The 12,578-nt window shown below is 50.5% G+C and overlaps 1 protein-coding gene across 2 annotated transcripts; it reads left to right on the forward strand.

Annotated features, from left to right (window-relative positions):
* The first annotated feature begins 626 nt into the window (after positions 1–626).
* Positions 627–7,293, forward strand: Ppif (peptidylprolyl isomerase F). 2 transcript variants are annotated; one of them, XM_028893581.2, is made up of 6 exons: positions 627–908; positions 2,225–2,255; positions 2,728–2,816; positions 4,480–4,576; positions 5,174–5,249; positions 6,406–7,293. In XM_028893581.2, exons 1-6 carry the CDS (start codon positions 711–713, stop codon positions 6,539–6,541), a joined length of 627 nt encoding a protein of 208 aa, XP_028749414.1. In that variant the 5' UTR covers positions 627–710; the 3' UTR covers positions 6,542–7,293. The 2 variants fall into 2 exon arrangements, with proteins under 2 accessions (XP_028749414.1, XP_037064530.1); XM_037208635.1 differs by lacking the exon at positions 627–908 and adding an exon at positions 2,087–2,109.
* Positions 7,294–12,578: the final 5,285 nt, after the last annotated feature.

Consider the following 12,578-nt stretch of genomic DNA (forward strand, 5'->3'; position numbering starts at 1 on the left):
CCCAGGCTGCTGCTACGCACAATTAACTGTGGCTCTCTTGCAGAGCCTTTCCTTCTCCATCATACACTGCCAACTTCCTGGCATCTCTTCAGACTGGTTGCTTAAGAAGTTACTTAATCCAACACCTTTCTGGTCTGGCTGAGGTGGTGGGAATAAGGACTGTCATCCTGGGGCTGAAGCCTGGCAAGATGCACTATTGAGCAAGCCGCATTTTCAGTCCTGCTGGCGGAGGGTCGGATCTCTAGAAACAAATGGAGCTGGATTCAGCCCAGGATCCGCAGGCCTGAGGTCACTTGTGGGTGTCTTGAAAGGTCTCTCTGCTTATCTGTTCTTTCTGTTATCTTTCCCTTTCTAATCCACCTCAGGTCCCCTCGTCTTTCTGACTCCCAGGGTCAGCATCTCTCTGGAGGCGCTTTCGAACGACTTCCCGCCTCTGTGTGCTTTGATGGAGAGGGAGGTGGTGGTGGTGGTGGGGAGTCATTACACACGAACTGATTGCGCTGCCCGATGAAACCAGCAGGGGTCGCTAGCGAACAGGCCCTGAGGGGGCGTGGCGGAGGCGTGCGTGAGGGGGCGTGGTCCCGAAGCCCGCCGGCCAATAAAGGCGGCGGCGCGTGGCCTAGGTATCGCTTCCTGGGTCGTGTGACCTTGGTTGTGGCGCCTCCGAGTTCTTCCGCGCGCTTCGTCCGACCCGCGACCCGCGACCCGCGATGCTGGCGCTGCGCTGCGGCCCCCGCCTGCTCGGCCTGCTCTCTGGCCCACGCGCCGCGCCGCTGCTCCTCTCCGCGACCCGCGCCTGCAGCGACAGCGGAGCACGCGACCCGAACTCCTCCTCCTCCTCCCGGAACCCGCTCGTGTACTTGGACGTGGGCGCCGATGGGCAGCCGCTCGGCCGCGTGGTGCTGGAGGTAGGGACCCTGGCCCCCACCGGCCAGGCTTGGGCAAACCATACTACTCGGGTCCCGTTCTGTGCCTGGCACGCCGGGTGACCTTGAGCCTCTCACTGCCAAACCCTGGGCCTCGGTTTCCCTGACTTAGAAGCGACATCAGTTTGGTCTGTTCCAGGGCGCTTCAACACCCTAAGGAGTGAAGTCGAGAGGGAGAGCTGGTGTGGAGGAAAAGGTCAAGGTCAGATAGCACTGAGTTGTCGACAGCCCACTGGCGGGTCGGGGCCCGAGGTTGGGTTTCCGAGACCCTCTGCGTCCGAGGCTGGACCCAGGGCTGGATCCAGGGCTCTAGGTGGGCCAGGCGTCTGAGGCCCAGGTGTTGCCCGGTGCTCACATAGTGGCCTGAGTTTAAGGCCCAGCGCCCTCCGGATCCGCCCCGGAGGCCTGGCTCCTTAGGAAGAGGCACCTGGGAATGCAAGTGGGCGGGTGGTTCGACGGGGAGGCCAACCCTTTCCACTCTCCGAGGTCCACACTCAGCTCTAGCTCTTGCTCGAACCTTAAAAAGAAAAGCAGGAAACCGTCAAAAGGTGTCGGGAGGTCCTAGTGCTGCCTTCAGGCTGTTCCACTTTTAAACAAAGGGACCAGTTAGTGTTGACTGACCGATTTATTGGGGGGGGGGGTGTTATTTATTGTTACGCCTCAGTTTCCCCATGTGGAAGACGTAAAGTACATCCCTAACCCCATTTGGTGAAGAGACATTTTTGTTGTTTTTCTGTATAGCTCTGGCTGTCCTGGAACTCACTCTGTAGACCAGGCTAGCCTTGAAATCAGAGATCCACCTGCCTCTGCCTCCCGAGTGCTGGGGAAAAGGCATGTGCCACCACCAAGGGATTCTTAAGAGAAGCTGAGAGGCAAGAGACAGGCTTGGATGAGGCTGCAGTCATTCCTTAACTGTCCCCTCCTTCCCTTCTGTGAGCCTCAGTTTCTCTCTGCACTGAGGAATGGCAACAGGTTCTACTGTGATACTCTGGGTCCGGGGACCCATGCTTAGGGCCTCCAGCTGCCACTTCTGTCCTGGAAGTGGGCCAGGATGACACTGGTCTCTTCTGATAGATAAGAAACTGAGGCTCCCTCCAGCAGGCCTTGGGTTCAGGAAGCAGCTGCCAGTAACGATAGCTGCTTTGGCTGTTCTAGAAGGCTTGGTGGTCATAGGAAAGGAATGGTCCCTGTGGTTCTTTCTCATGATGCCTTGGCCACTGGGTGTGAGTGGTCGGGGGCTCTGTCCTGCACCTGCTTCTGGACTAACCGTTCTCTTTTGTTCCTTTTCCTTCCCATAGCTAAAGGCAGATGTCGTACCGAAGACAGCAGGTAAGGCAGAGGTGGAAAGTGAGCCAGACGAGGCTGATGGGCTTGGGGTTGGAGTGAGGGCTCAAACTATGACAATGTGGGGGTTTCAGCCTAAGCCCAGCTGCTGGGTTCCCCGAGGCAGCCTTTGTCCGTCTCTGGACCTTGCTGACAGCTCTGCTAACCAGTCTGAGAGTCGCTAGACAGCTCAGAACCAGGGGAGGCCCGTGTCAGCTCCCAGAGATAGCTTCCACCCCGCTTCTGCCCGGTGGCACAGGGCAGGGTTAGATACATTGTCTCTGGGCTGCTTGCCATGTCATCTTGGCTGGCACAGCTGAGAGCTTGTATTCTAGTCCTAGTGTTTGCTCCTAGGTCAAAGCAGGGAAGTATGTGATTAGGAGTGGACTCAGGCAGGGTCTTTCCATCCACATAGCTCACCTGGGGGATTGGCAGGGAGGCTGGCCTGCCCTTACCCTGCCTCTCCCTCTTTCTTCAGAGAACTTCAGAGCCCTGTGCACTGGTGAGAAAGGCTTCGGCTACAAAGGCTCCACCTTCCACAGAGTGATCCCAGCCTTCATGTGCCAGGTAACGGTAACACAGCCTCCGCTGTGAATGGAGCTGGCAGTGGAGATGCCCAGGGGGTGGTGAGGATCACCAGTAAGCAAGCAGGGGCCTGGTGCATGGAAGGGACGCAGAAGTCTGCTGGTGGGGGTGGACCTTAAGGCCTTGAAGGTTTCTCTGGTCCCCCTCTGGCCCCACGGTCCTGCAGCCGCTTATAAAATAATCACTCAGGGGCTCAATATTAATTATCAACTGTATGGCCTATGGCAGGCCTCTTGCCAGCTAGTTCAGTTTAACTCAACCCATAACTATTAATCTATGTACTGCCATGTGTTCCGTGGCTTTACCTACATCCCATTACATGTTGTTCCTAGGACGGCAGTTGGTGTCTCTCCCGCCTCTGCCTGGCCATAGGTCAAAGCAGCTTATTTATTAGTCAATGGGGACAACATATATTCACAGCGAACAGAAAGACATCCCCCAGCAGCCACCAGAGGTGGACAGTCTCTAATCTTGGCATTCTGTGTGCCCCTGAGCACTGGGCATGGGAGAAGAGAGGGGATGGGAGGAAGATGGCTGAGTCAGGATGGCACATGCCTGGGCTTGGAGGTGTCTTCCTGCTAAAGGGCCTTTTCCCTGTTAAAGGAACACATTCTGTAGGCACCTGTTCTTGTTTTACAAACATGTAAGTGTGGCTGCGTGAGGTTTGGGGATAGGTGTTAGTAACAAAAACTTCTTGGGCAGACTCGAGGTCAGGGGTTAAGGGGTGGAGACCAGAAGAGCTAGAGATGGGCAGAGATGTCATGGCCTCTCGGAAGTCCTTTTCTGCCTGTTTGGGTTGGGGCTGTGCCTGCTGATACTTGGTTGTGCCTGGTTACACATTGGCTGTGACAGAGTGAAAGAGAGGCAGACAGGCCTAGGGTGGGGATGAACCCACCCAAGCCCTGTGACCTTTGTGCTACAGAGAGGGTGGTGGCTGAGGCAGGCACTGAAGAGGACGTCTGGAGTCGGGAAGGGACTTACTCCGTAAGGCTTGGAGTAGTGGCCTCTGGAGGCACAGGCAAGGTGACTGGGGACACCCTATTGGTGTCTGTGGATGCTTTAGCTGGAGAGGGCAGTTTGTACCTCTCACTCGAAGATCCTGTCTCAGAGAAACCACGGTGTGGCCATGGCCAACAACTGGGCACAGAACTGCTTTGGTACTCTTCCGGGCAAGAACTCCATGCAGGTCTTTCCAGGCTGCCCGGACTTTGGGCAGTCTCTAAGAAAGGTTCCCAGCCCCTATGCACCATGTGTCTACAAAACCTTTGGGCTTGGGCTGGGGGAGGTTGATGCTGAGGCAAAGGAGGACACTCAGCCTGGGGAACTGGCCTTTCCCCCCAGCCCATCTCTGAGACCAGGACCCCTGATCACCTGCTTGTGACTCTTAGGAATTGAGGGTTGAAAATCAGAATATCTCAGGCATGTAGATTACTGAAAAACCAGCTCAGATAAGAAACCAGACTTGTTAGGGTGTGCCTCCAGACCCAGAGGCTTGGTTTTAGCTTTGCCCGTTTTATCTCAGGCACTCTGATGGTTGTTGGCCCCTTTGCCTGTGGGTGGGCCTTGGGTGGGTTGGGGCTGCCTTCTTAGGGGACCCACACTGCCTGCTGTGGTAACCAGTTACAAAGTGTGTTACTGTGTGCAGGCTGGCGACTTCACCAATCACAATGGCACGGGAGGGAAGTCCATCTACGGAAGCCGCTTTCCTGACGAGAACTTCACACTGAAGCACGTGGGGCCAGGTATGTGTGACTGTGAGCCTCTCTCTGGTGTCCTCTGCAGTTCCATACCATCTGGATGCCACCACTCGGCTGCCCAGGGAAGCTGTGGTCCACAGTCGCCTGACATCCCGTCCTGCTCCTTAGCATCTGTTAGCATCCAGGCAGTTCAGCATTTCTAGCTTATTGGGTTTCCCTGTGGCTTTCTCATTTGTAACTCTGTGAGAACCAGACTTTGTACTGTAATTCCAGCACTTGGGAGGCTGAAACAGAAGACTTGTTTCAACAAACAAAAAACAAACTTCCCCATGGGAACTTGGTTGAGGAGTCTTTAAGCAGAACCCAGGGCAGAGTGTGGAGAGCCTAGAGGCCATATCTGGGGTTCCAATCAGCTCGCACTGAGATCCCTGAAGTCCTTCCATCCCAGCCTTTCCATAGAAAGCTAGCTGGCAGTCAAGGCCCATGAGCTCCAGGGTCTGAATGTTAGTTAGCACTGGTTCTCTCTGGTTCCAGGATCTGCTGGTTCACTTGTCCTTGATGAGTGTGAGCCGTCTGTTCTTCCAGGAGCGTCTCAGATGAGGAGCCTCCTGGGTGACACAGCCCCTCTGCTTTGTCTTACAGGTGTCCTGTCCATGGCGAATGCAGGCCCTAACACCAACGGCTCTCAGTTCTTTATCTGCACAATAAAAACGGACTGGTGAGTAGTCACGTTAGGACTGCTGAGAATGCAGCCTGAGGAGGTCTCTGTACAGTCGGGAGGGCAGTGTGCAGCTGGAGCGCCTGCTCTGGGCCGGGGACTGCTTCCCACGGTTACTGAGGGACAATTTGGGGTGTCCTGTGACTATGTCACACCTGTGCTTTCCAGTGCTGCTGTTGGCTAGGATTTGATTTCTGTCGCACCTGCACACACACAAGAGGGTTCCTCTACCTCTCACATTTGGGGAAATGCTTCAGTAAGTGACCTCATGGTGGTCTGAGTAGAAGCCATTTTGTCTGGCTTAACCTGATGCTTCCTTGGCTTGCTTCCACCACTTGTGGAATCCTGGGTATTGAGGCAGGTTTCTCTCAGACACCGTTAGCATGGCTGCACATGGCTCCTGGCCCCTTTGTGCCTTTGTCCCACAGGCCTGAGCTGTCTAGGAATGCCTTTTCCCTGGTAAAACTTGCATTAAGCAGTACCTTTCTCTGCATGGAGTCCTTAGTGTTGCAGACCTCAGGTCCCTGGCCTTGAGGGGCAGCAGCTGACTGAGAACTTTAAAAAGCCTGTTTTCAAGACGTTAAGGAGACCTAAGTGACAGCATGACGTTTGCCAGCCTCTCTATTCTCCAAGCCCCGCAGGGCTGCCAGGCCTGGGCCTGTCGTTGCTGGCTCCATCCTCCTTGCTCCTTCCATGGAAGCTGTAATGGGCCTTGTAGTTCTGCCCCCAGCTGTCATCGTTCTTGGCTTTGCTGGAGCTAAGTCCCTTTTCTGTCCTTGGAAGTCACACATCAAGAGCTGCTCAACACCTCCAGGTTTCTTGCACTTGTCCCGGCGCTCAGTGTTCTTGCTGAACTGGTCTGTTTGTACGGGTGTCTTGCCTTTTTGCCGAGCGCTGTGCCCATCATTTTCCTAGGTGGAATAAGAATAGCTCACATCTCATAGATAAGGTCACCAAGGTTCAGATCAACCCGCCAGGTCAAAGGTGACAGAACACGTCCTGGGAGCCCGGCATCTGGAGTGCGGCTGGGAAGCTCACAGAGCTTGATTAAACTTTGGGTCTGGGGTTCCCCGTAAGAATTAGTACCTTTGGTGAGTTCTGTACTGGGTGGCCAAGGTGCTGCGTGTCTTCTCACTTGGCTCAACCTTCCTTGCAGGCTGGATGGTAAACATGTTGTGTTCGGCCATGTCAAAGAGGGCATGGACGTTGTGAAGAAAATAGAATCTTTCGGCTCAAAAAGTGGGAAGACATCTAAGAAGATTGTCATCACAGACTGTGGCCAGCTGAGCTAACTCACAGCCAAGGTGCTAGGACAGGAGCAGCCAGCCATGTGTTAATTGGCCTAGGTGCCCCGAGCACAGGTGCCCACATCCCCTACTGAGTACGAAGAAGGTCTTTCATAGGACTAGGCTGCTCTCAACGGTCCATCCTGCCTCATCCTGTTTCTGGGCATCAGTGTGGCCATCAGGCCATGCACCCTCAGCAAGAGGCCCCGTGATTGCCAATCCGGTGTGCCTTGGACATTGGCATTGCTGACCAATTAGCATCCAGGGACTTTTTCCTTGACCAGTGGGGAGAGCATTTGCGATTTAATGTTGTCTTCCTCATTGCAATAATTTAATAAGATCTCATAGAAACAAAACTGTGACATTAACTGCACTGTGCTGTGTGTGACCTGAGTTGGCACAAGCCACAACACCCCCCCACCCCCCTCACCCCCGAGCCTGGCTTCTGAAACCTAACTCAGGGCTCTTGTGAAAGTCTCAAGATCAATGCATTTCCTCCCAGTTACTGTGAATCCTGCTGGTTGGCTGCTGTGACTTTTGAAGGGACCTGGGGGCAGACCTGTGAGCTGGGGCTGTCTGCTCAATGTGAATTCCTGTGCTGAAAACGGCCCGTGTGCATACTGTCCTCAGGAGGAACGTGTTCCTAGCAGGCTTTGCTTTTTCTGTATGTTAAATAAATCCAATCTATCAATGATAATATATGTAAAAGACTTCTGGAACAGTCCTTTGTGTGATAATAAATCCTATTTTCTATAAAACAGCTGTCTCAGGCTTTAGAAAGAAATCTGAAACTCAAGTGTTTGGGGTGTGTTTGTTTTTGTTTGTTTTGAGAAAAGGTCTTGCTGTGTGGTCTGGACTGGCCTAGAACTTGCTGTGTATCCTTGGCTAGCATCAAACTCTTGTGATCCTCCTGAATGCTGCTGGGATTACTGGTGGGTACCATTGTATCCAGCTGGAGCCAACTTTCCAATTACCATGTGTCAGTTTTGGTGCTTTGAACTGTTTTTTGTTTGTTCCTGGTGCTAGGGCCTGTGTGCATGCACGGCCCACCCTCAGCCCTCCGCTGAGGAGTTTTGTGTAGAACATCCCAGTTACTAGCACAGAGACCTAGGAGACACCCTTGTTGCCATCTGTGCTGTGGAGATGATCCAAACAGAGGCTCATAGTCTCCACACTCCCCTCCAGGAGCTCTACTCCCAGGCAGAGTCCAGCTCTGCTCAGTGACCGAGCTTCAGCTTCCCTCAGGTGCATAATGTGTGCATGACACCTAGATCTCAAACTGGGTGTGGGCCATGTCAGGTGCATGGCCTTGGGCCTGATGTCATCCTAGCAAGTTCTGGGTAATGACAAGAGGATGACACTCCCCATGTATCAGATCCTTAGGAAAGGGGTCTTGCCTAAGCAAGGAGCTGACGTCACTGAAAGTTAGGGGTGTGTTTCCCTGTCCATGCTGGGCCTCTGAAACTGGGAATTCTTCATATTGCTGAATTCTCAGGGAGGGCAGGATTGGGGCAAGCAGATGACTAAGAATTTCCTTAGGTGGGCAGGGACATGGCAAGTCAGTATCTCCTAGAGAAGGGATTTGGGCTCTGGCTGGGGTGAGTAATGCCTTCATTTGGTATGGAATTCCTGAGTCAGTGGTGTGAGGTTACAGGTGGGCCTGGTCACTCTGAGGTCATAGTGGCCAGGCTGGGTCCTTCAGAGTCATGGAGTTTCCATGAAGTCAGAGCTCCGCTCCATGGGCTGGGAGCTTGACTAGACCAATAGTTTCAAAGCAGTTCTGAGCGCATCAGCCATCCTCAGGACACCCAGGGTTTCTACACGGTACTCCCCAGGTCTTTCTACGGTGGGGCTGCCGAGGGATTTCTCTTGAGAAGCAGGCCTCAGCTGAGTAATAACTGACATGGCTCATGCAACACAACAGTTAGCAGTTGAGTAAACTGAGGCTACAGGCTGGACTGAGATGAACCCAGTCAAGACAGTTGGCAAAGGGAGGAACCCTGAGTTCTTGGTAGTGCAGAAAGGACACACAAAAGGATTCTTGGAGGGTCACACAGGCACTTCACCACTGAGCCCTGACCCCCAACACCTCTCCTCACCTTTTTGTTTATTTTCCATAACGGCCTTGAAGTTGCTCTGTAGCCGGGGCTGACTTTGAACTTGTGATTCTTGTGCCTCAGCCTTTTGGGTACCTAGGATTATAGGCCTGTACCCAGCCCCCACCCCCTTTAAGCAATTTACTTTAAAAATAAAGTGTTTTTAAAATGTCTATTTATTTATAGATCTATATATTTACTTATTTTACGATTTATGTTATTTTTCTCTGGTGCTATGGGGTGAAGTCCGGGCCTTGCCCATGTAAGTGCTCTGTCAGTGAGCTGTAAAGGTCAAAGATGTGCTGTTGCTGTCTCTGGAGTGGCCTGCTGACTTGGGGTGCTCCAGGTACCAGTGACAAGTTGAAGGGAAAGCCAGCCTCTCTGAGCTGTGCCCTGCCTACTGTCAGTTTCTAAGGGGTCTCAGAGGGAGAAGGTGGCAGGGCTTGTGTTTTTTTTTCTCACTGAGAATGTGTGTGCTGTGTCTCCATCCAGCGGAATCTAGGGGTACAGCAAGCATGCAAGAATTTTCTAGAACCCTCTCCCCAAAGGCAAAGGCAAGGTCATCTTCCGCAGTCCTCTCAGCACTGTGGAAGGCCTAACAAGCTTTGGGGGGGGGGGTTGTGCAGCATCGTTTTAAGTGACACCCTGGCTTGTTGCTGGCCAGCATCGCTCAGAACCTAATGAGGACATCAGCAGTAGCCCTCAGTATCTAATTCATACATAAGAGGCAAGCCTGCGTGTGCTTCCTAGATGCCATCATATGGGACACCTTGTGTTTTCAAAAGCCCAAAACATCAGTTTTCTGAGTTGCATGATAGCTTTTCAGAATGACTTCACTGAGAAAAAAATTTGCATATAGTAAAATTCACACATTTGAATTGTCCTATCAATGATTTTTGAAAACCACATCTACTGAGTAATGACCGTCATTTAAAGCACAAAAGCTCACTGTCTCTTCTGAACCTTCCCTCTACCTCTTTGTAGGTAGCCGCTGAGTTCTGTCACCCCTTCTAGGACTTGGTATGGAAATGGTGTCAAACAGGAGCCACTGTTTTGGACCTGGCATCACTCGCCTAGTGCATGTGAGACTAACACAGTGGTTCTCAACCTGTGGGTCACAACCCCTTTGGGGTCGACTGACACTTTCTCAGGGGTCATAAATCAAATATTTACATTATGATTCATAACAGTAGCAAGGTGATAGTTATGAAACAGCAATGAAAATACTTTTCTGGTTGGAGGTCACCACAACAAGAGGAGCTGTAGTAAAGGGTCGCAGCATTAGGAAGGTTGAGAACCACTGCTCTAACACGTCTGGGGTCTGCAGGACTTTGCATCATGAAAAGCAGTTTCTGCAAATTTTTCCTAGGGGTTATAAGGCCTGGGACTCACAGGGTCCTGCAGTGCCTGAGCAGGTCTTGAGACTGGTTTTTACCGGAGCTGGTTTTAAACTCCTGCTCTCAAGAGATCTTATGCTTCTGCTTTCCATATAGCCAGGACTGTGTGGGTGAATGCTGTGGGACACAGTGAAAGGCACTTACACTTGCTCTCGAGTCATTTATTTATTTATTTACTTACTTACTTATTTGTGTGTGTGTGTGTGTGTGTGTGTGGTGTGTGTGTGTGTGTGTGTGTGTTGTGTGTGAGATGGCACTGGGGATCAAACTTAAGGCCTTACACAAGTATTCTGCCACTGAACTATAACTTAGCCCAGCTGTGGCCTACTGAATGCAAAACCAACTGTGATTTAGCTCAGGGATGCTAGACTAGCTTAACATCAAAGAAATCAATTAATAGAATATTTTGATTTCATATATATATGAATATTCTAATTATATATATATATATATTAGAATAAAACCCAAAAGTTACAGAATTTAATACTACAGAAGAAACATTTGTAAAACACAGAAACAGTATCAAGCTGCCTTCTAAACACTTCTCGTTATACAGACTAGTGCAACCCTCACCCCTCTTGGGAGAAGCCTCTTTATGCAGTCATAAAGGATGTCAGTCAATCCAGACTCACAACTGGTCAGAGTACAGAGAATATTTGACTGCGGAATGCTCAGCCTTAAATGGACATCTGTATTACACTCCCTCCCCATTTGGCTCAGGGAACATGTAGAAGATGAAATGGAAGGACTGTATGGATTTATATGTATATTTATATTATACTGGAATATGATGCCATTTTGAGATTTAAAAAAAAAAACCTAGGCTGTTGAGGTGGCTCTTGAGGTAAACGGAGCCTTGCCACCAATCCTGGTGACTTACCTTTAATCCCTAGAACCTTACACACACAGTGGAAGGAGAGAACTGACTCATGCAAGTTGTTTTCTGACTCTACATAGGTGTTGTGTGACATGAGTGTGCTTATAACACCCATACACAATAGATAAATGTTTTTAAAAAAAGGAATATAAATGGCTAGTAAGCACATGAGAATCATTAGCACCATAAATCATTAGTCATCAGGGAAATGCAAATCAAAACTGCAATGAGATACTTCACACCCACTGGGATGGATAATATTAAAAAGCCGGATAGTAGTAAGTGTTTGCAAGGATGTGGACACAGTCTAACCTTCATGCACTGATGGTCCAGCCAACGGTTCCCTCAAATGATTAAACAGAGTCACCATTTACCCAAGAGAAATGAAAACGTATCCACACAATAGGTTTTGTGGCTGTTTAAAGTGTGGTTACTAGTACTGACCAAAAGTTAAAGACAGCCTAAATGTCCATCTTCATGAATTGAGCTGTGCCTGCTTACAAAAGATTATCACAGCTGGGCTTGTTGACTGTTGACATTCCATTATAGAAGGAGGGAACGAGGTCAGGGGGCAGGGGAGATGTCATGGGACCCCTCTCCTGAGTATCCAGCCACTTTCCCTAGCTGGTTGTGAGCAGCTCTACCCTAATTGAACATGGCTTCAGGGTCTCAGGAAGGGACTAGGGTATAAGCTGGCGAGAACTGAAAGAAGGGGACCTTCATCTGGGAAGCCACATGGGAGCCACAAACCTATGTTAGACACACATCTTCCACTGTGGCTACCTTAGGTCACCCACACTCTGGCCCATAATTTCTCTCCCATGCTCTGTAAGCAATCCTAATAAACTCATTGGTTCCCTAGGTGGATCTCCGGTGGAATCAAACTCTGGTTTGCCATTGGGATTATAAAAGGAGAGAAGAGGAATTACTTAGTTATTCCCAAGGCAAAAATTAACAGCATATGAGTATGTGAGTATCTTCAGAGGCCAAAAGAGGGGGTGTCTGATCCCCCGGAGTTAAGAGTTGCATGTGGTTGTGAGCCATTAGACATGGGCGTTGGGAACTGAACTCAGGTCCTCTGCAAGAGCAGCAAGCACTCCATATTGAAATGTTCAAGAATTGGCTCTGGGCATGGTTGCATATGACCATGACCATATTAACAACCATTTGATGTGTGAATTGTATGGAATGTGAACTGTTTCTTACTCAGTCTGCTTAGAAAGATGTCTTAGCAGCATCTTCTAATTCTTTTGGTATGCAAGATGATGCTTCTGGGATCCTTCTGTCCTGGAAGATGCTAACATTTGACCCATGTATGAGCTCTGTGGAGGGTCTTCAGTGTCCTCTTTCAAAGTGCATTTCATGGTATTTTAAAAAATGATTTATGTGGTGGTGGTAGGGGGCTAATTGCATGTATGTGCACTACATGTATGAAGTGGCCTTCAGAGGCCAGAAGAGGACATTGTGTCCCCTGGAACTAGACTTACAAGAGATTGTAAGCTGCCTGACTTGGGTGCTGGGAACAGAACCTGGGTCCTCTGTAAGAGCAGTAAAGGCTCTTAACCTCTGAGCCATCTCGCCAGCTCCAGTTATGGTATCTTTACACAAAGCAGTCAACTCTCCTCAGACACAGTTGGGCAAGGGACAGACAGGCACTTGAGAGTTCAAGTTGT

Source organism: Peromyscus leucopus, chromosome 9, assembly GCF_004664715.2.
Source record: "Peromyscus leucopus breed LL Stock chromosome 9, UCI_PerLeu_2.1, whole genome shotgun sequence".
NCBI lineage: Eukaryota > Metazoa > Chordata > Mammalia > Rodentia > Cricetidae > Peromyscus > Peromyscus leucopus.

Bases quoted from the DNA above. Each gene is read 5' to 3' on its own strand.
- Ppif (XM_028893581.2), top strand. From the start codon at position 711: ATGCTGGCGCTGCGCTGCGGCCCCCGCCTGCTCGGCCTGCTCTCTGGC. The intron at 909-2,224 runs GTAGGGACCCTG...TCCTTCCCATAG, and splicing joins TCGGCCGCGTGGTGCTGGAG to CTAAAGGCAGATGTCGTACC. The intron at 4,577-5,173 runs GTATGTGTGACT...TTTGTCTTACAG, and splicing joins ACTGAAGCACGTGGGGCCAG to GTGTCCTGTCCATGGCGAAT.